Source organism: Mesoplodon bidens, assembly GCF_964165515.1.
Source record: "Mesoplodon bidens genome assembly, chromosome: 18".
NCBI lineage: Eukaryota > Metazoa > Chordata > Mammalia > Artiodactyla > Ziphiidae > Mesoplodon > Mesoplodon bidens.
The window spans coordinates 27,970,340-27,992,579 of record NC_138175.1 but is presented as its reverse complement, the minus strand read 5'-3'; the positions used below and the strand labels follow the sequence as shown (position 1 = coordinate 27,992,579).

The 22,240-nt window shown below is 50.9% G+C and overlaps 1 protein-coding gene across 1 annotated transcript in view; it reads right to left on the bottom strand.

Moving 5' to 3' along the window:
* Positions 1–22,240, bottom strand: part of CNGB1 (cyclic nucleotide gated channel subunit beta 1) — a 57,605-nt gene that overhangs the window by 18,437 nt on the left and 16,928 nt on the right. Inside the window, exons 14-19 of the mRNA XM_081216870.1 lie at positions 20,480–20,512; positions 16,080–16,173; positions 15,377–15,413; positions 7,109–7,271; positions 3,887–3,994; positions 1,351–1,508 (exon numbers count right to left, since the gene is read on the bottom strand). Coding sequence (XP_081072996.1) covers positions 1,351–1,508; positions 3,887–3,994; positions 7,109–7,271; positions 15,377–15,413; positions 16,080–16,173; positions 20,480–20,512 — 593 coding nt within the window. The remainder of the gene's footprint in view (positions 1–1,350; positions 1,509–3,886; positions 3,995–7,108; positions 7,272–15,376; positions 15,414–16,079; positions 16,174–20,479; positions 20,513–22,240) is intronic.

Sequence of the window (22,240 nt, the reverse complement as noted above, 5' to 3'; positions counted from 1 at the left end):
TCCGGGAAGATCCCACACACTGCACAGCAACTAAGCCTGTGCGCCACAACTACTGAGCCTGCACTCTAGAGCCTGCGAACCACAACTACTGAAGCCCGTGCGCCACAACTACTGAAGCCCGTGCGCCACAACTACTGAAACCCATACACCTGGAGCCCGTGCTCTGCAACAAGAGAAGTCACCGTAATGAGAAGCCCACGCACTGCAACGGAGGGTAGCCCCTGCTCGCCACAACTAGAGAAAGCCCGCACGCAGCAACATAGACCCAATGCAGCCAAAAATAAATAAATTAATTAAATTAAAACAAAAAAAAGGGAAGGCTCCCAACTGCAGACTCTGGAACTGAAGCTGAGGGGACCCTGGCACCACCCCATAACCTGCTACAAGCTCTGTATGCTCTCCTGCAGCAAACCACAGACATCCTCCTTAACAGCGACCTGGGCACCTGCCCGGAACTCTTACAGCTACCAGTCTGGGACTGCTTCTCAGGAACTCCCTAAAATGAGGTGTTTCTGGGCAAGTTGGATGTTTCCGTTGAGTGTGTGCTTGTGTGTCTGTGCCTGGACCCCTTGGTTTCTCTGGAGGGCTAGGGGCATTGGTACCCAGAACTTCCACCACCCAGGGCCAGAAATCAGGAAAACATTGTTCTAGGTTTTTCAGAGCAGAAATCTCAGCTGTCTCATCTCTAAAACAAGACACCAAATGGGATCACAGTTTTCCTGTGCATCTATGGTGATGTTGTTGGTGACCTAGAAATTGGCTGTTACAGGTTTAATATGGCTATGTTTCCAGCTTTAGGAGTGTGAAGTCAGGCTCTGCTAGGTCCACTGTTGGCACCATGAGTTCTAAGGCACAACCCTCCTTTGAAAAGACCTAGAAAACCTCCCTGGCGAGAGAGCATGGTTCTTATTTCCTCCTGGCACTTTGAAAGCAGGAAACTTTCAGGTAACCCCATAAGAATATTGCAATGGAGGCCTCTGAAAAATAAGACTGTGTAGTTCCAGAGTGGGTTATGGACACCATCTAAGTGCAAGGCCATGAGCTACATCCCAGGGTGGACCACCTGCCCGCCAGTGGGAAAGGGGCAGAAGGTCAACAGGGAACTTGCCCCGTGGGAGGGAGAGCCAAGTACAACTGGGCCACTGGTCAGAACCTTGACATTCTTTCCTCCCCTGGACACGTAGCTAAACTTGTACATAAAGGACCTCAAATTCCAGAGAATGGAGATCTGGGCTTCTCTCAAGCTCCCCAACTGTTTCCTTGGGGCCACCCTCCCCAAGAACTGACAGGGGCCTTAAGGGGCCCCACCCCACCCCTGGTCAGGTGGCCCAGCCCCAGCTCTGGACTCACAGGGCGTGGGGCTCTCTTCATCAGAGCTGACATCAGGGTCGATGAGCTTCTCCTTCACCTTCTCCGTCCGCTCCCTGAAAAGCTTCACCAGCTCCTGGAGCCGGTCGTTGATGAGGGCACCGGTTGGGCTGGCTGTGGAGGCTGTGCGGTCCTGGTCACTGAGGGAACACCACCCAGAGCTGAATGGGCTGCGTGGGGAGGGACCCCTGCCCCGCCGGGCAGGAGCTGAATCTGTATCCCATCTGGCCTCAGGGGGTAAATCCTGCCCCAGTCTTCTGACATCAAAACATCAAACCCACCTTAATATCTCCTGGGAGGAAACTCAGTCTGGGATTAACACCCGGGTGCCCAGCTTTCAGAAAGTGTACCACGAATGCTCTGATTCAGATGGGCAATTCCAAAAAAACTGGATTCCACTTGTGATTCAGGGGGAAACTCTGGAACTCAGTTCAGGGCTGTTAGTCTCAGTTTAGGGTTCACATGAGATACAGGACAGATCAGAGAGGGGACAGGGGCTACTTTTTTAGGCTTAGGAAATAACTGATGGAAAAAACAGTGCAGGGAATTCCCTGGCGGTCTGGTGGTTAGGACTCTGCGCTCTCACTGCCGAGGTCCCAGGTTCGATCCCTGCTCGGGGAACTAAGATCCTAGAAGCTGCACAGCGCAGCATGCATGCATGCATAAATAAATAGATAGATAGATAGATAAATAGATAGATAGATAAACAAATAGATAAGTAGATAAATAAATAGATAGATAGATAAATAAATAAATAAAACAGTGCAGATACATTACATATCCTTTTAATCCATAGGAATTTAAACTGCATGTACTTGCAGCAAGGGAGAGACAGACACAGGCAGAGAGAATGAATGAGAGTCTTCCGCTCAGTGTGGGTCAGGAGCCCTGGGTGAGTTGAGATGGGCGGCCGTGTGAACCAGCCTATGTTCTATGTTCTCCTCTGAGTAGCCTGTGATCTTCTTGCTGAGCTGAGGATAACACTAATGTTTACAGATCTACTGTTTTTCTTCATACATTGAGGCACTGAAACTCAAGCCAGCTACTCTTTTTTTTTTTTTTTTGCGGTGTGCGGGTCTCTCACTGTTGTGGCCTCTCCCGTTGCGGAGCACAGGCTCCGGACGCGCAGGCTCAGTGGCCATGGCTCACGGGCCCAGCCACTCCACGGCATGTGGGATCTTCCCGGACCGGGGCACGAACCCGTGTCCCCTGCATCAGCAGACGGACTCTCAACCACTGCGCCACCAGGGAAGCCCAAGCCAGCTACTCTTCTTGTGCTCAGTTGAGGGAGCTAGCTGGAGAAAAGCAGTGGGGGGGGTCATAATGAGCGATGGCGCTGGGGGGCAGAGGAGGCACGAGCTGCTCCCCCACACCCACTCCCTCCTGCAGGGAGGGGTCACCACGCAGCCAGGGACTACGTTGCCCAGGTGTGGCCGTGCGAGCTCTCACGGGTGGACATGCTAGTGCAATTCTGGGCCTCCCTGTGGAAGAGCGGCCTGGCACTCCCCCTTTCTAGTGGTGACCAGCAGGGTCTTGAAAGCCACACAAAGGTGGCAGTGCCACTGTTGGCTGGGGCCCTAAATGACTGCAGGGGGCGGAGCCTTCCACTGACCTGAAACACACCACCGGTGACACAACTGTGACATATGAGACATCTTGTTCCTTAAGCCACTGAATCATTGAGGTCTATTTGTTATAGCGTCTTAACCTACTGAGGTAATATATGGGGTTCCATGCTGACCACCTTAAGAGTTTTCAAAGGTAATTTTTATTATTATACCTGATTTCTGGCTTATTTTCTGATATTAAACCCTACCCCTACCCCTACCCTACTGCATAAGATGTGACTCCACTGTATGCTAAAATGGATCACTGAACTATACGTGAGGTTTGGGTTTTTTCTGCTTCTTTTGCTTTTCTGAACTTTCCACAATACTGTTAAACATAAACTCCATAAATTTATGGACAGAAAAAAAGACTGGAAGGAAAGTATATTGTCTCCTAAGGTCACTCCAGAAGCTATGGCTGGAGAGGAGGTGAGGATCCCAGGCCAGAGCCCAGGGCTGGCATATTCACTGTCACCAGCCTACGTAGACCCTTCAGGAAAACACCGCCCACTGGCCCAGCCCTTGTGACACTTCGATGTCAGAGACACAGGTCCCGATGCCCTCATAGTGGCCTCTAAACGTGGTTCCACAGACCAGCTGCATCAGAATCACCTGGGGAGCTTATAAAGATGTGGATTCCCCAGGGCCCACACTCTGTGGTTCTGGACACAGCTGGGCCCAGAGTTTGAGCCCATTCTGCAGACCAGATTTTTCAGAATTTCTGGGCTGGTCAGAAGCAGCCTGGGCAGGAGACCCGGCCCTCTCTTACTGCCAGGAAGCCACTGGCACAGTCTGCCTTGGGGTGCAAGGTTCTAAAAACATCCATTCTCCCCCCAGCTCACCTCCCTTTGCTTGCCCATCCCCACCCAGACTTCTGATTCCCTGAGACCCCAGAAGTGGCCCCCACTTACTCAGTGCCCTGCGGGCTGGTGGGGTCCGACCAAACGACCACGGGGGATACAGCCGGTGACAGCATCTTGAGCTCTTCAGCCTCATCGTCTTGGGAGCACAGCGTCTTCCTGCAAGAGCACAGACATGGAAGGGAGGGGCCTTCAGGGAGGCAGGGGCCGCGAGGGAGTGAACCAACTCTGAGCCCTGCAGATCACCCAGAGCGAATCCTGGGGGGGAGGTGGGGACAGAGGATGGTGCTGCCAAAGGGTCCTCGCTTGCCTGCAGGGAAACAAAAAAGGAGAAGGGGGGACACATCCAACCTCTGGATCTCGGCCTCTGCGTCCATTCAATGGCCTAGCATAGAAGTAACAGCACTGACTTGGGATCGGGCAAACCCGAATTTGCACCCCAGCCCTGCTTCTTCCCAGTGTGTGACCTTGGCAAGTTACTCAAACCCGCTGAGCTGCCTCAGTTTTCCCTCTATAAAATGGGGGGCTTCCCTGGTGGCGCAGCGGTTGAGAGTCTGCCTGCCGATGCAGGGGACACGGGTTCCTGCCCCGGTCCGGGAGGATCCCACATGCCGCAGAGCGGCTGGGCCTGTGAGCCATGGCCGCTGGGCCTGTGCTCCGCAACGGGAGAGGCCACAGCAGTGAGAGGCCCGCGTACCGCAAAAAAGAAAAAAAAAAAAAATGGGACTACATCTACCCAGTTCAGTGAGGTGCTTATCACTCAGTTGGGTCTCAATTTAAATATCCTTCTCCCTTCCACCTCCCAGTCTGAGGGCACTGCCCTCCCCAGTCCACCCCGTCCCCTTCTCCATCACACCATCCTTCCAGCTACTGAGAAGGTGTGAGGGCTCACATTCCATCTTATTAACTCTCCTGGAAGCTCAGCTTCTCTCCCTTTGCAGATGTGCCCCTGGCTGGAAAAGTTGACACCCATGGGCCATGAAGTCTGTTTTCCAGCTCATGGTGTGACCTGGGGAAAGCCCATCGCCTCCTGGAGTTCCCGCTTCCCTATCTGAAGAATGAAGACTAAATTATGCCCAGGTCCCCATCATTCAGTCCAAGTCTGCCACAGAGTGCTGCATTTGGAATCACTGGTGTCTCAGCTGCTGGTGTCTAGATTTGAATCCACTTGGTACTCTTCCCATACTCAACCACCGTGACTCAGGATTCCATCATTAGGGATTGTAAAGGGATACAGTCAGAGGGATGTGTAGCATTTGCTTTATTCCAGAAGGCTCTGAAACCACCCTATTACCTTCTGCCAACTCGCCTAGAATGGCAAAACTCATGGGTTCACCTCTTTTACGCTCTAATTAAAAGGATGCCTGCGAACAAGAAGACTGGGGCAAAAATCTCACAACTGGGACTTAAACTCAGGCCTCCTGCTCCCAGCCCAGTGCCCTCTCCGGGCCTGGAGAGAATCCAGAGTGTGGAACTAAATCAGCAGCTATGCTCCTCCAGCACCGCCCAGTGCCTGGCCCTGTGCTGAGCACCTCACATACAGTAGCTTGTTGAATTTTCATAATCCTAGTAGACAGGGGGTGTTTGGGATTCACTCCAGACCACAGCATTGCACTGTGAGAAGGGCCTTGCCCATGTGCCCCTCTGTTTTGGTGGCTTTTCTGCTCCCATCAGTTGCCCCCAGTGCTCATTCCATCCTGGACCACAGGCAGCCTCAATGGCCTCTCATGTCAGGCATCAGAATTCCTTCTTGGCGCCAAGCTCAGGCTGAGGCTTCCCAGTTTCTCACAGTCACATTCTCCTTAGCACTCTCTGGAAAAATCTTGTGTGATTACTTGTTCATCGTCTATCTCGGCCCCACTGGAATGTCAGCTCCATGAGGGCAGGCCCCTCTCAGGCTTCTCCCTGATGCAACCACAGCACCTAGAGCAGAGCCTGGCACATAAAGATGTTCAGTAAATGTTTGCAAATGAATGAATGAATGAATGATAATAAGAGAAGCCTCACAGACCCAGCTCATAAGCAAAAGGCAGGAAGCTTTGATTCTTGTCCCAAGTGATCTTAGTCCCCTCCCTCCTCCTGAATATCCACCTCTAACTCAGCCTGTACAGTCTCCCTACCCTTATAAAGGGAACAGAGGGAGGTAGACCAGATGTCTACAATTATGGTGGTGCCCTGTCTTCTGCTCTCTGTACTCTGTGCATGATTCAGTGAATTAAACGTGAGGACAGATGTGCCTGTGAGCTGTGTTCCAAGGCTGGGTGAGATTATGACTCTTTACTCCGTATCAGAATCTGGGAGCCTTCTGTTTGCTACATCCAACCATCTCTGTTTTGGCAGTCTTCTGACCTCAGCTGAGAAATTACTCAAGGGTTCATAGATAAAAGCAAGAATTAATCAAGAAAAAAGAACCATCCCTCAATCTAGCCAGCAAAGGAGATGCACTGGCAGCTCCCCTTTAGCTTAATTAACCATTCACAAAGCACTGCACTGCACTTCACAGACTGCCTACAGCTCTGTGCAGGCCCTCTCTCAGTTACCTGGCTCAGGTTGTCCAAAACCAACTCTAACCATGCAGCAACTAAGTTATCTCGAGAGGCACAAAAACGCATGCAACCCTGACCAGGAAGCCCACTCTCGAGAAAGGAGCCCAAGGACAGAGGGCAGAAGACCAAAGAGATATTTGTAGCACCACTGTGGACAGTATTCAACAACAGAGAATTGTTATGTCTATCCTGGCACATGGAGCTGGAAGATGTCAACACAGCATCACAACGAGTGTTAAGGAGACAGACTAGCAATACGGAGAAGGGCTCAATAAATAAGATGTGGTCTCAAATGAGATATGATTCAATCACTCCTTCAACTAAAACCACTCAAAAGCATGGGCCCACGAACAAGGTGTGGAAGAGAAGGCAGGAAAATAAAACTACTCCCTAGAGTGGTGGGATTAGGGGTGGTTATTATATCTAGTGTTCTTTGGTATGTCCATCGTATTATTTAACAATAAAATTAGCCCTGTCACATTTATTACCCCCTTCAAACGTACAATTGAGGGTATTCTGGACAGGGCTTCCTCAGAGAGCTCTTTCTAGAGCCTGAAGCCAGGAATTAGGAGAACTGAAAATGGTGGGGCCATAGTACCAGCGCTGACAGCAACTCGGTGAGTGACTTGGGCCAGCTTCTCCTCCTCTCTGGCCCCAGTGTCCTCAAATGCCAAATGCACAGGTGGCACAGTGCTATGAAAAGCCCAAGAGAAGCATAAAAGGTGACCTGAGGCTCTCTGTGGCTGATCCTGGGACCCCAAGTGTGTCAGATTTGGCAGGAGACGGGGGCAGCGGCACAGGAGAGGGTGGATTCTCCTCCTCGTTGAGGGGCTGGCTGTCAGCATCAGCGTCTTCCACCTGCACTTCCGGGTGCTCTTCCGTGGCAGGTACTGGGGAGAGGAAGGAGGGCACAGCGTCAGAGAGAAGCCAGGTCCCAGGGCCTTGCTGTGTTCTACAGGGAAGCCACAGAAAGCGTGTGTGGAGCGGCCTCTGGAAGCCTTGCCTCCCAACAGGGCCCACAGGAGAGATCCATGCAGGGGGCACAACGATGCAGAGCCCAGGGCCCTCTGACAGCCACGCCCATGCCAGCCACTAACCCAGGAGCCACAGAAGAAGCCACGACGCCACAGAAGCCACAGGAGCTCCTGCACACAGCCTGGAGCCCAGCTCTCCAAAACCCAGCCTGGTTTCCCTGGGCCTGGAGAAGCATCAAGGCCCTGGGGTGGGTGATGGGGATGCCTCACTCAGATAGGGCATGGGGAGCCTGGGGGTACCACGTCCTAGGGCCTGGCCTGGTGCAGCCTGGCTCAGCTGCTTCCCCTCTCTGGGCCTCAGTTTCCCCATCCCAAGGTAGGAGTGACCAGGCTTTCCCAGGCCTGTGGGGGCATGAGACACGGGGCTAAAGGGCCTCACACTCTTTTTATATTTGATTTACCATGTTGTGTCAATCTCTGCTGTACAGCAAAGTGACTCAGTTATACACATATCAACATTCCTTCTTTTAATATTCTTTTCCATTATGGTTTGTCACAGGATATTGAATATAGTTCCCTGTGCTCTACAGTAGGACCTTGTTGTTTATCCATCCTATGTATAATAGTTTACCTCTGCTAATCCCAAACTCCCAGTCCTTCCCTCCCCACCCCCCTCCCCTTTGGCAACCACCAGTCTGCTCTGTCTGTGAGTCTAGTTCTGTCTTGTAGATAGGTTCATTTGTGCCATATTTAGATTCCACATGTAAGTGGTATCATATGGTATTTGCCTTTCTCCTTCTGACTTACTTCACTTAGTATGATAATCCCTAGGTCTACCCATATTGCTGCAAATGGCATTATTTCATTCTTTTATGGCTGAGTAGTATTCCACGGTATATATGCACCACCTCTTCTTTATCCATCCTTCTGTCGACGGACATGTAGGTTGTTTTCACATCTTGGCTGCTGTGAATAGTGCTGCTGTGAACATAGGGGTGCGCGCGTCTTTTTGCATCATAGTTTTGTCTGGGTATATGCCCAGGAGTGGGATTGCTGGATCATATGGCAACTCTAGGTTTGGTCTTCTGAGGAACCTCCATCCTGTTCTCCATAGTGGCTGCAGCAATTTACATTGCCACCCACAGTATAGGAGGGTTCCCTCTTCTCCACACCCTCTCCAGCATGTGTTATTTGTAGACTTTTTAATGATGGCCATTCTGACCGGTGTGAGGTGGTACCTCACTGCAGTTTTGATTTGCATTTCTCTAATGATTAGTGACACTGAGAATCTTTTCATGTGTCTATTGGCCATCTCTATGCCTTCTTTGGAGAAATGTCTATTAACGTCTCCTGCCCACTTTTCAATTGGGTTGTTTGTTTTTTTGTTATTGAATTGTAGGGGCTGTTTGTATATTTTGGAGATTAAGCCCTTGTCTGTCACATCATCTGCAAATATTTTCTCCCAGTCCCTAGGTTGTCTTTTTGGTTTTTTTGTTTTTTTGTTTTTGTTTTTAATGGTTTCCTTTGCTGTGCAAAAGCTTGTAAGTTTGATTAGGTCCCATTTGTTTATTTTTGCTTTTATTTCTATTGCCTTGGGAGACTGACCTAAGAAAACACTGATACTATTTATGTCAGAGAATGTTTTGCCTGTGCTCTCTTCTTGGAGTTTTATGGTGTCATGTGTTATGTTTCAGTCTTTAAGCCGTTTTGAGTTTATTGTTGTGTATGCTGTGAGGGTGTGTTCTACTTCACTGATTTACATGCAGCTGTCCAACTTTCCCAGCACCACTTTCTGAAGAGACTGTCTTTTCCCCATTTTATATTCTTGCCTCCTTTGTCAAAGATTAATTGACTGTAGGTGTGTGGGTTTATTTCTGGGCTCTCTATTCTGTTCCATTGATCCGTATGTCTGCTTTTGTACCAATACGATGCTGTTTTGATTACGGTAGCTTTGTAGTATTGTCTGAAGTCTGGGAGAGTTATGCCTCCTGCTTTGTTTTTTTTCCTCAGGATCGCTTTGGCAATTCTGGGTCTTTTATGGTTCCATATAAATTTTTTGATTATTTGTTCTAGTTCTGTGAAAAATGTCTTGGGTATTCTGATAGGGATCATATTAAATCTGTAGGTTGCTTTGGGTAGTATTGTCGTTTTAACAATATTAATTCTTCCAATCCAAGAGCATGGGATATCTTTCCATTTCTTTGAATCCTCTTTAATTTCCTTTATTAACGCTTCATAGTTTTCAGTGTATAAGTCTTTCACCTCCTTGGTCAGGTTTATTCCTAGGTATTTTATTTTTTCTGGTGCTGTTTTAAAAGGTATTCTTTTTTTACATTCCCTTTCTGATATATCATTGTTAGTGTAAAGAAATGCAACCGATTTTTGAATGTTTATCCTGTATCCTGCTACTTTGCTGAACTCATTTATTAGATCTAGTAGTTTTTGCGTGGAGTCCTTAGGATTTTCTATATATAGTATCATGTTTTTGCATACAGTGACAAGTTTACCTCTTCAGGGGCTCACACTCTTGAAGGGCCTCCAATGGAGACATTTGGAAGTTTCCTGCAATCAAGGGTAACAGGTTGTTTTTGTATTGTGTGTTATCCCTGTTTGGGTACACGTTTGGTATTTCCTTATTTCTGTACATGCCAAGAGCCCCTGAAATTCATCAGCCCAACCCCTCTCCTGACCTCTGAGAGACCTCGCATCCTGAGAACTGGGTCCTCCCTGGGGAGCCTGGGTGTGGCCCTACCTCAGTCCTCGTTACCCACCCCAGGGACTGTGGGGACAGGTCTGCCCCAAGGCAGAGCTCAGAGGATGCTGAGGGGCTGGAATGGTGTCCCCACTCCCCACCATGCCTGGGCAGGACCACCCGATAGCAGCCAGGCACAGACCTGGGTGCCAGCAAGGCAGGGGCACACCCCCAAAATGGGGAGGGGAGCATTTTGAAACACTTGGATATGTGAGCTTTTTCTAATGGCCACCATGGGAAAAGCCAGCCCTTTATGAAGTTTGGTGGAGGGAACGTAAGCAGACCTCAAGACTTTGGGGCATTTGTTTTACTAACCCTAAGCTCTCAGGGGAAGAGGATGAGCGGGACTCAAGAAGCTTAAGAAGTTTTGCTAGACTCACCAGAGATGCCCCAGGCTGTGGAAAACAGGAGAGAGCCACGGGGCGGCGGGGACGTCCCCCTGCTTCCCTGCAGACCTCGGGAGAGGTGAGCTGGAGGTGGGCCAGGGGCGTGGAGGCAGCCAGGACAAGGGCAGCTTCTCAAAAATGCTCAGGGCCCTGGGGTGCCCCCAGCATGGCTCCCAGGCAGCAAAAACAAACCCTGGTCTCAGCATCCATGAGGCTGTCTCACGGAACATGGGAAGGAGAAGGTGGTCCCCTTACCCCCTGCTTAGTCCTGCACAAGACCCTATGAACTCAGTCACTCCCAGGGGAGGGCGGGGAACTCCTAAGCCTGATGTTTCCTTTCGTGCCAGCTTGGGAGAGTAGAAACTCAAAGTAGAAATTATATTCGTTTATATTATACTGATTTATAGAGTAAGAATACTATAATTCCGAATATAAAGAATATTTTATGCTTAAATTGGTTTAGAGAATAATAATATTTACTGTTAAGCACTTCCTATATGCCTGCTAGGCATTAGTTTCACTAAACTCTAAGTGCTTTATATATATAAACTCCTTCATCATTCCCGGCCACTCTGTGAGGTTCCTGTTATCATTGTCCCCATTTTGTGGAGAAGGAAACCGAAGCACAGAGAGATTAAGAAACTGTCAGCAGAGCCCAGATTTGGACTCAGGCAGCCTGGCTCCAGAGCTGAAACTCTTATCCCATCCTGAGGTTGGTGACCAGCATATGTAGAGGCCTCTGTCAAAATGAAACCTCGGCTGAGAGGTGCCAAGCAGCACCACTGAAATGGGAATAATGTTCTCACTACATGCTGCCACCGCCTTGCCTGCTGCATCTAAAATCATCGTGTGTCCTACTGTTTAGATTGGGCATAGGTAGAAACCGTATATAAGACCCGCGAAGTATCACCGAAGGACCTTGCTCTTGATCTTAGATAGGAAATGTTTTAGAACCAAGTCTGAGAAAGAAGGCCTTGATTTACATCTCTCTATTAATCTGTGTTGTAAATTCAACCACTACCGTGACCAATCCCAAGCCTTATATAAATCCCTGTTTTTTAAATCTTTTAATTATTTGAAAGATTTTTTTGACTGACAATATTTTCTATTTCTCTACTTGTTTTACTTTTAATGGCTAATATAGGCATTTTATAAATAGTCTGTATTAATGAATATTTAACCAGTGCTGCAGTAAACATCCTTGCCTATTCATCAGTAAATAAAATAAAATCATCATGTGTCAATGACAGCTGGTTCAACCCACTGTCCCAATGTGTCACGGGGACTATTTCTCAAAGTGTGGGGCTCCCAGGGACCAGAGAAGGCACACGATGATTTCAGATGGCACAGCCAAGGCAAAGGATGGCAGAACGGAACCATTTCTCCCTGCCCGGTTCTGTCTGGATCCTGAGAAGGCAGAGAGAAAGCCTCAGGTTAGTGCTGCTACGGCCTTAACGCCTCTCTGACACGTCTGAATCCCCCTTTGCAGCTGGGAGAGCAGACTCAGCTATGAGCCTTCAGCAGGCCACGTACCTCACGAGAAACTACCAACTCTACATTGTTCTCCATAACTTTGTGGTTATTTCTATGTATGCCTTCTCTATATTTATGGCAGGCCATGCTGGTTTTCCATTTGAATTATAATGTAAAGCTTCCTGTTTAAATACACTGAATTAAATGAAAAAGTGAATCCACTGAAAGAAAGATGGTAAGCAAAAAAACGCAGAGTTGGTACAGAATGCACAAAAATCGAGCCGCAATATAAGGGTAGAGGACGTGGAAGACCCTCTGGAGTGAGGAGATTTAGGTCTTGCCCGGAACACTGAGCCTGGCGTGTCATCCCGTCATGGGGTTGATCACGTGCCACCCTGCCCCAACTCTGTGCCCACCCCAAGCCAGGAGGAGGGAAAGGACGAGAGTGGATCTCTTCTTGTGAAATGTTCAGCTCAACCTGCCTGTGAATCTCAGAGGCAACCTTGCTCAGTGTAATCCAAAAACAAACAAACAAATTAAAGGGAAAATGGCAGGTCTTGTTTGAGTCAAGGCAGAAGGTGACAGGGGTTAGCCCAGAGGCACCAGTATGTCCCCCAGTACTTTGTCATCAGGCAGCAAACAGCAGGAGCCTGAAGGCAACTGCGGGGATCTTGTCACAATTAAATGGATCCAGACAGGCTCTCTCTCTGCACTGGCCCCTGAGGACGCCTCCTCTGGGTCTGCCTGTCAGCACCTGGGGGCCTCCCCTTTCCTGAAAGGGAATTTGCTGAGCAGATAACAACAGTCCTCAGAAAGTCTAGCTCCCAGCCAACTCTCAAGGTCGGTAGAATCTGTCTGCAATGGACCTCCACATTCCTCTTCTGGTTCATTCCCCTCTGATTATTATCTCCCCCTACCCAGCTCCCTGCCCCAAGCCTCTTGGCCTGGAGATCTGAGTGACTTGTTTAAACTCGGGTATGAGTGACTACCTGTATAAAAATTGATGATCTGCAAAAAGCCATGTTTAACCCAAAGAAGTGAATTGCTAATTGTGGAATTTTAGGCACAGAGAGAAGGGGACTAATACCCTTCAAGTCACCACAAAGCAAGATGAAGGCACTGGTCAGCAGAGGAAGAAGGGGTGGTGTTCCATGAGCCCAAATAGTGGTCCCACGCCAAGACCATGGCACCCATGCAGGAAACAGCCCAAGCCATGCAGAAGCACACCACAGACACCAGCGTGCTGGGTGGTCAATTTCACGCTACCTAGGCGACGGATGGAGCTCCTGGTCTCCTTGGCGAAGCTGGAGTTGGACAAGGCTGTCCTCCGGGAGATGAGGACAGGGATGCGGGTGATCGGGGGGTGGTAGCTGGGCACACTGGGGAGGTGCTCCACCAGGTTTGGGGGAGCAAGCCCGGGGGTCACTTGGCCAGGTGGCTGGTCCTGGACCAGGCGATTCAGCTCCATGTCCCGGCCTGGTTTAGCCATGGTGCTGGGGGCAGGGGAATCTCAGGCAGAGGCGGGACCCTGGGGACTGCAATGAGGAGCACAGAGTTGGGAGAGGCAGGGTAGGCGTGGCTCTTCCCCACCAGAGCCAACACAGACCAGCCCGGTGCCCACCTGCGCTTGCAGCAGCTGCACCCAAAGTCGAGCATCATCACTCTTGTCCCCGGAGTTCAGTGTCAAGAGCATCACCAGTCACGTGGCTCGTCCACCCAACAGCTCTGAGAGACAGCCCTGAGCACCCCAGTTCTGGAGCTTTCTCTGCTAACCAACTATTGTAGCATTTCATACTTTAGACTCAAAGAAATTAGAATCAAAGAACCCAGAAGCCCTCTGGCTTAGGCTCACAGACTCAAACGTTCTTAGCCTGGAAGGATTTTCCATCCCAAAGAAATCCCGGAGCTCAATTAATTTCACTTCCAACCAGAAGCAATAACTTTTCCTAGGTCCCTGTTTCCCCAAATGGGCTGCATATTGGAATCGCCTGGGGAGGTATGGAAATGCCTGATGCGTGGGCCCATCCCCAGAGATTCTGATTTAATGGTCTGGGGTGAGGACTGGCACCAGGATTTTTAAATCTCCCCAAATGATTCCAATGTGCAGTCATGATTGAGAACATGGGCTCAAGGCCATTGCCTCTCAAAGACAAATGCGCAGAGAAATCACCAGGGATCTTGTTAACAATGCAGATTCTGGTTCAGCAGGTCTGGGCTGGGGCCTGGGATTCTGAATTTCTAACCAGCTCCCAGGTGACACCAAAGCTGCTGGTTCAAGATCCACACTTTCGAGTGGTGGCAGACAAAGGGCTGTGTTTCAGTGTTTTTCAAAGTGTGGTTCCCAGGCCACCTGCTTCCAAATGACCTGGGGAAGGGGGTGGAACCAGCCCCACGGAACCTGAGTCTGCAACTGGGCGATCCTGGTCTTGTTCATCCGTGTGGGGTGCAGACTTAGTAGGTTTCTGGCAGATTTGGGTTAAAATTAACAGAGGATGTTTTTCAAAGATCAGGTCGGGAGCAGGATCAGGACACCTGGGGTTAAGACACCCAGGTCCAGTCCCATTTCCATCAATGGCTGCCTGGGACACAAACATCATTGTCATGGGCCCCATTATGGTCTCTTCTTTCAGTTCCAGTGAGGCATTGTCACCCCCCACGCTGCCCAACAACCCAGTGAGGTAGGTACTATTATAGCCCCCTCTTTCTTGATTTGGGAGCCACAGTTAAGGGAGGTCACAGGACTGGCTCCAGGTCACAGAGCGAGGAAGAGGGAGGAGCCAATAGTGAAATGTAGGTCTGTGACCTTGACCACTGAGCCAAATGCTGCCCATATGGAGCCTCAGTTTTCTCATCTGTAAAATGGTCTGTCTGCTTCAAAGGGCAGGTGGAGCACCACCAGTGTCTTGAGGCCTGTGGAAGTTTGCAAGTCCAGGGCTCAGTGTCCAGACATCCTCACTGCCCTAGACTCTGTCCCCATCATCCCTGAAGTTCTCAGGATTAGGGGTGGGAGTGATAAATAATCAAAAGAGTCTAGGACACACACCCTTAGCGAGCTCTGGCCCCAGTTTTCACTCAGGTACGTTACATTTGAGCCAAATCCTCACTAGGCAGTAACCTAGAGAGCTGTGTTCCCAGTGAGGGGGTTGGCAGGAGAGGTTGGCTGGGAGTACATTTTCCCCAGGCCTCTTGGGGTCCTGGGGGCCTCAGTGCTATTCCCCTGAGGCCTTTGAAATACATCATCAGGCTCTGACCAAGTGGCCCTAAGATGCGCAGAATGGGTTTTGCCTGAGGATGGGACGGGGCAGGGGGACGAGTTGAGAGGGAGAGGAGGAGGGTTTGCCCCTGTGCCCTGGCTGCCCCCAGCCTGAAAGCATCCTGGACATTCTTATGCAACCCCACCACACACCTACCTCCTGAGCTGGCGGCCACGGCCTCCTCCTGCAGCTCCTGCAAAAGATAAAGAGGAAACCGAAGCTGTGACCATCAAGCCCTGTCCTAGCCCTAGTCCAGCCCAGCCCCTGTGGGGGGAATCTACCCTCAGGATGGGCCCCAAGACTAGTCCTGGCCCTGCCCGTTTGGTCATATCCTCCAGCTCACCTTCTGGGGCATCCAGTGCACACAGGAGCCCCAGGCCCCAACACCTGGACCTGTCATATGTAATGAGGGGAAATTCTCGGGCAGCCCTCTACGTGTGGGGACAAAGCAACTAAAACAGCCACCACAGCACTCTCCATCCGGCACCACACTTCACAGCATAGAACTATATACAATACTCCAGGGAAGGGTTTTTAGCCCCATTTTACAGAGGTGGCCACTGAGGCCCAGAGTGGGGAGGTGACTTGCCCAGGGTCACACAGCCACGTGAGGACTGGAGTCTAAGCCCACTGCTCCCCACCCATGGCCATACCACCCGGGGCCCTTCCTGACACCATCTGACCCCTGCTACAAGCAGGGCCTCACAGCACGCACCACCCTGCTCACCTCTGTCCTGTGGGCATCTCATCAGCCAAACCCCACCCCTGTAAGCAAAGGGGACAAGACCCAGCCCCTTCCGCCGACTCCAGTCCAGGCCTCCGAGATAGCTCGGGCGCCAGGCCTGGTGCTGCTCCATACCTGGTGTGAAGCGCTCTGGTGCTCAGTTTCGCCTACTTCACTCTGGTCCTCGCCACCCTGCGCCTCCAGACAGCTATCCAGCAGGACACTGTGACTGCGAGGGGGCAGGAGGGAAGGGCCGGGGTTAGGGGTGTTAAATGTTTCCTGAACTGTGCTGAGTGCCAGGCTCTGTGCCAGGAGCTGGGGCACAAAGACGCCTAAGGATAGGTCCTCGCCCTCTTGAAGCTCCCAGCACAGGGCAGGTGGCAGATGTCACATCCTGCTAACAAGTTCCCAGTCCGAGTCACACTCTGGAGTAAGTAGCTGTGAAGGGCACAGCACAATTCTGCCTAGGAAGGAGGGCTTCCCAGAGGATGTGGCCTGCGAGCTGGGAATAGGTAGGGAATAGTGTCCAGGAAAGGGGAACAGCAAGTGCAAAGAAAATCACGGAGGACGGTTTTGAGGAACTGTCCTTTGGGGGCTGACCAAAGGGCACTGTAGAGTGTTCAAAATCTATGCCCAGCATTTTCCCCTCTGAGAGTCTCCAGGCAACCTTGGGGATATAGGCAGAGCAGGGAGTATGAGAAAACTGAGTCACAGAGAGGTCAAGTGGCCCGGCCAAAATCACACAGCAAATTGTCCCATATCACACAAACCACGGACACAGACCCTGTTTTTTTCCATGCCATGAGATCAGAGGCACATTGCAACTGCTGAATGTTTCAGGGGTCCCTGGCCCAGGCAGAGGCATACATGAGTGATGGGGGCTGGGGTGAGACTGTAGGAAGGAGAGAAGAACCTGTGCCCATCTGAGTCAGCAACCCCACGCGGCTTGGAATGGGAGTCCCGTGGCCAGATCTGCTGATTTTCAAGAGGAGCCTGAACTACACATTTTAAAGGTGGGACCTCCCCATCTCTAGATGCAGACAGTTAATCCAAATGAATAGATCCATATTAACATCTGTACTATCTATATTAATATCTATATTAATACGTGAATATCCAAAAGAGCCTGTCTCCAGACTAAATTGGGCCCTGAGATGCCTGTGTGCAATCCCTGGGTTAAAATGATGACTTGGGAACAAGGGCTAATGTGATTTTTGTGGTTAGAATTAGATTCTGCTTCCTAACGGCCTCACCCCATGCCATGGACCACTGTCGCCCAGGGGCTCACGGAGGATGCTCTTTGGCATCTGCTGCCCAGAAAACCGGCATTCCCCATCCTTTACCCAGAGGGCCAAGTGTCAGCGCTGCTGAGGTGGGTGAGGAGATGGGGACGGGATTGCAGCCCGGTCAGTTTGCGGCTGCTGCCGGGAGCAGGAATCAGCCAGCAATCATACTGTCACAGGAGCTCCCAAGGGCTGTGTGCCAGGCACCGGGCCAAGCACATGGCACGCACAGTGTCTCACCAAATCCTCACCCAAACAAACCCGAGAGCCCAGCTAGGACTGATCCTATCTGAGCTTAGAAATCGGAAGCTCAGAGAGGTCAGATGGCCTGTCCAAGGTCACACAGCCTGTACCAGGGGAACCCGGATAAAAGATGGGTGTCTCTGACCCCAGCACCAAGTCTTTAATACTCCACTGCCTGCCTCTGAGTGTCTGCACAGCCCCAGGTGACGTGGACGATTGAGGCGAGTGTCTGGAGGATTCAAGCACCTCACTCACTTTATTTCTCTTCACTGCATACGCATTTCCATTGTGAGGGGCCTGAATTGTCAGAGTCACACTCTCTACCCTGCCCAGGAAGAAACAGCTTTTCTTAAAGAAAAGGGCATATTATGACTTTCATAGGGTCTGGGCACTTCAGCCTTCACAGGCTCCTTCCTCCATAAATATATATATATATATATATTTTTTTTTTTTCTTTTTGGCGGTATGCGGGCCTCTCACTGTTGTGGCCTCTCCCGTTGCGGAGCACAGGCTCCGGATGCGCAGGCCCAGCGGCCATGGCTCACGGGCCCAGCCGCTCCGCGGCATATGGGATCCTCCCAGACCGGGGCACGAACCCGTATCCCCTGCATCGGCAGGCGGACTCTCAACCACTGCGCCACCAGGGAGGCCCCATAAATATATTTTAAAAATTCCATTTTGTGACTGCATTCATATGAAGATTAATATGTTAACATTATATATTAAAATATTCTCTTCCATCTAAAAGTTCATTTTTTGGTCTGATTTTGAAAGAAATTAAAATGTTCTTGGGGGCCTCTAAAAGTATTATGGGAACTGTGCCTTCCACACCTGACAGAGGAGTCGGCCCTTCCCGGAAGCGTGGGATGGGCTTGTGCTGCGAGGGGCAGACTGGATTCTCCTTCCCTGGAACAGATGCAGGGGCCTCCTCGGTTCTCAGAGCACAAAGGCCCAGGAAATGAACTTCCCACAGTCCCAGTCAGAGGCTTCCTGGGGTCTTGCTCATTCCAGAATCTGGCCTGGAAAGCAAGTCCCCGGGAAGCCTCCGTTTGCTTATCTGTCAAATGGGTAGGACTCATCCAATCTGTACTGTACAGACTGGCTTATTTGAATGAGGTCAGAAGGGCCAGTGAGAAGCTCATGGAAAAGTCAAAAAACCTCCCCATGTCCGGTGTCATCTGGATTCTCCATCTCTAAACACTGGTAAGCAGCTTTCCTTGTCTGTGGTACTAGGTGTCCGCTTAGGAGCCCAGCCTGACCTGGGACAGAATCCCAGCTCTGCGCTTGCTGGCAGGGCACCCGTGGATGTGTGGGCTGTTATCTCTGAGCCTCAGTTCTCTCATCTGTGAAATGGGATTACCAGTAGGAGCCTTAGCACAACGTCTGGCATGGAAAACAAGTGCTAATCAGGTGACAGCTGTTATTATGACCGTTCTTGTCATTATTATTATAAATCCCAGAGGAGGCAGCCTTCTGCAGCTCTGTGAATCACCCACATAGATTGCACAACATTTTGCACAAACATCTCCAGCTACAGAGACACATAACAAGCCTTACAGTGGCTCTGTCAGCCCCACCAGGGGCTGTTTGGGGACCCATGTACCCCCAAATCATGTTGCCCCTGGTTGGCAGTATGCCTGGTGCCTGCTGAGGCGCCCTCTTGACCAGCCCAGATGCAGCACGCCATCAACTTCTGGAAAGTTCCCAAGTTCCAGGGATTTCCAAGTAGAGGATCAGACAGACTGGCTGAGGTGGGCATCCCAGAGGTCCTGGCTCTCCGAGTTAAAGGTGTGGGGACTAGCAGCAACAGCCAGCTGGCAAGAGTTTACCAGCCCACTGTCCTCCCCCAAGTCACAAAACAGGCTGAGCCCCCAAGTTAAGGTCCTCACTGTTGCCTTCAGCAGACTCTTCACCCGGTACCCCAGCCCCGAAAGAAGGAAGGAGGGGAGCCCTTAGGGAGAAGCAGCCACCTACTTGGGTCTCTCTGTCTTTGCTGACAAGGACGCCCGTGGTGCAGGAGTTCAGCTGGGGGCAATGACATTCATTCCAAGCCCCAGGTCGGTGCATGCCAGTGGAGGATTGGGGGAGCCCGAGCCCAGCCCCGAGCCTGTGAGGCCAGCTCTGGAGCCAGTGTGGCTCGGGTGTTAGATGAGCCACCAATCCTTCCTGCTTCTAATCAGATTGAGGGGATGTGGCCCCAGGGAGGCCAGGTGGGGACCAAAAGGCTTCCGTTGCTATGAAAAGCTGAGCTGTTGCCAGCAGAGACCAGGTCGCTAGGCGACCATCTGCCTGTTACCAGGGCTTGTGCGTCGTTGTCAGTAACCCCTGTGCCTCCGCAAAGCTGGCAAAAGCATCCTTCCCCAGCCAGTGACAGCCCAGCCGACCTGTGCCACGCCTGACACCCTCTGGCCTTGGCCCTAGGATCACTGGCTCTGTCACCACAGGGCCCTCGTCCCTACCTGGGGCCCCAGGCCCCAAAGTGCCCTGAGTTTGAAGCTCTGGGTGAACATCTGTATGAGCCTGTGTGTGCCTGCAGTGTTTGTAGGTAACTGTATGTATGCACTTGTGTCTAGTGTGGATATGTGCAAGTGTGTACACATGTGCCCGTGTGTGTTTGTGCATGTATGCAGGCTGTGTAAGTGCCCTGCCTACACATGAGTGTGCACATAACCCAACATGTGTGGCTGTGTCTGTGTGCAGGTGTGTATGTGCGGTGCAGATACGTGTGTGTGTGTGTCTGTGTGTACTGTGCAGAGAACACGTGTGTAGTTAGTGCGTGTGCCTGTGTGTGTGAATATTGGCTCACTGGCTTTCAAGCAGTGTTTTAGCTCAGGAGCTGTGACATATAAAGGGATTTGCAGACCTATGTGTTGGGCATACGGGTTTGGTGGCGGAACAGCTCAGAGTTCTGCAGTCTACACAGAGGCAGGTGAAAGCAGGGGGCAAACAGAACTGTACTAATGCAGCCAGGCAGCATCTAAGGTCTTCATTTAGGGGAGGGGCAGTTACCTGTTAATGAGAACATCCTGGCTCTGGAGAGGCCTGGAGGGTAGAATTAGGACCGGGTTACAGAAGCCATAGTTTTGGCAGAAGAAATAATTTCCTAAGTCAGAGGTGCATATGGATGGAATGGACAGCCTTTGAGAGGTTGTGAGCTCCCTGTCATTGGAGGCAATCAAGTAGCTGTGTGGCCTCCTGCTGAGGATGGAAAGATTATAGGTGAACTGGGCAAGCGCAGACTCAAAGTAGATGACACTAAGCAGGCTTCTAGCCCCCAAATCCTGTGTGTCCTCATGGTTTAACTCTTTCCTCACTGGGACTAAAAGTGACCCTCAGTAGGGATGAGAAGATGGGTGACTTTTGATGGAGCACTTACTCCACACCAGGTCCTACCGCATCCATTCTCACAGCCAGCCCTCTGACCACTCCGGAGGGGCTGTTATCAACCCCTCCCCCCGTTTTAGAGATGTGGAGGCAGAAGCTCTGTGCCCATCTGCCACTTGCCCAGGTCACTCTGCTGAGAGAAGAAAAGCTTGTGCTCCTAACACTTGTGATGCTACCTTGTCTCAGGCCATGGCCAAAGGGACAGGGAGGAAGTGTATGGGCCGGGGGTACCGCAGAGGGCAGAGGGACAGGGACAGGGAAAAATACAAGGGGGATGGAGCAAGGGGACAGGTTAAACCATCTGGCCTGATCTGTGGTGCAACAGCCACCACGCTGCTCCTCCTGCCTCAGTCTCTGCACGATGCAGCCGCCAGCCTGTGTCACTTCCCTGCTCATAAACCTTCCATGGCTCCCCATTGCTCCCAGGAAATCAAGTTCAAGGCCTTCACAATCTGGCCCCACCACCTCTGAAGGATCATCTCCCACCCCTTCCACGAGCTACGCTGTCACTCTTCCCGGGACATGCGGGCTGCTCGCGAGGCAGCCGTTCACTCCCTCCTCCTTGAGACACTTTCCAACTGGGCCTCCAGGCCTCACACCCTTCTCACTTCCCTTACCCCCAATGGGCGCCTCCCCCTCCTTGGTCCTTTCTGGTTCCTCCTCATCTCCCTGGCCTCTGATCTGGCATTTTGGCCTCTCCTCCATCTACACTCACTCCCCGGGCATCTCCTCCAACCCCACTTTCATTCCGTCTATGAGCTCAGACGCCCATCTTTACATCTCTGGTCCAGCCTCTCATCCCCTAACTCCACTCAGGCATCCAGCCATCTGCTCGTCACCTCCACGTGCATCCACCTCTCCATCTGCCCTTCTGTCCAGCCCACGTTGCTCAGAATCATCTCCCTCTTAGTGGTTTATTATTCAAATATATTTGATATGTAACATTTTATAAGGTGTACAACATGACGATACATTTGTATATTATGATACGGTTGCCATTGTAGCGGTAATGAGCACTCTACCACGTCACCTAATTATCACTTCTTTTTAGTGGTGGGAATAATTAAGATCTAGTCTCTTGGCAAGCTTGATTAGAACTTTTAGAGGTTTCTGAGTTCCATTTTTAAGCTCTTACTGGAACTGAATTCTTTCGTGTGTTTTGATGTTGAAATTTTTATGGATGTGGATACAGAATCAACCATTATGGACGATAGAGCAAAATCCAGGGCAGCCTTAAGAGGCATCAAAGGCAACCACTGGGGACCGACTGTTGGGGAGGGTGTTGAGGGACAGAGACAGCTCTGCGCCTTGGCTTTGTTAATCACACGGGAGAGCTGGGCGCCCACTGCATGGGTCCGTGCATGCTTCCATGCATTCAAGCAGCAC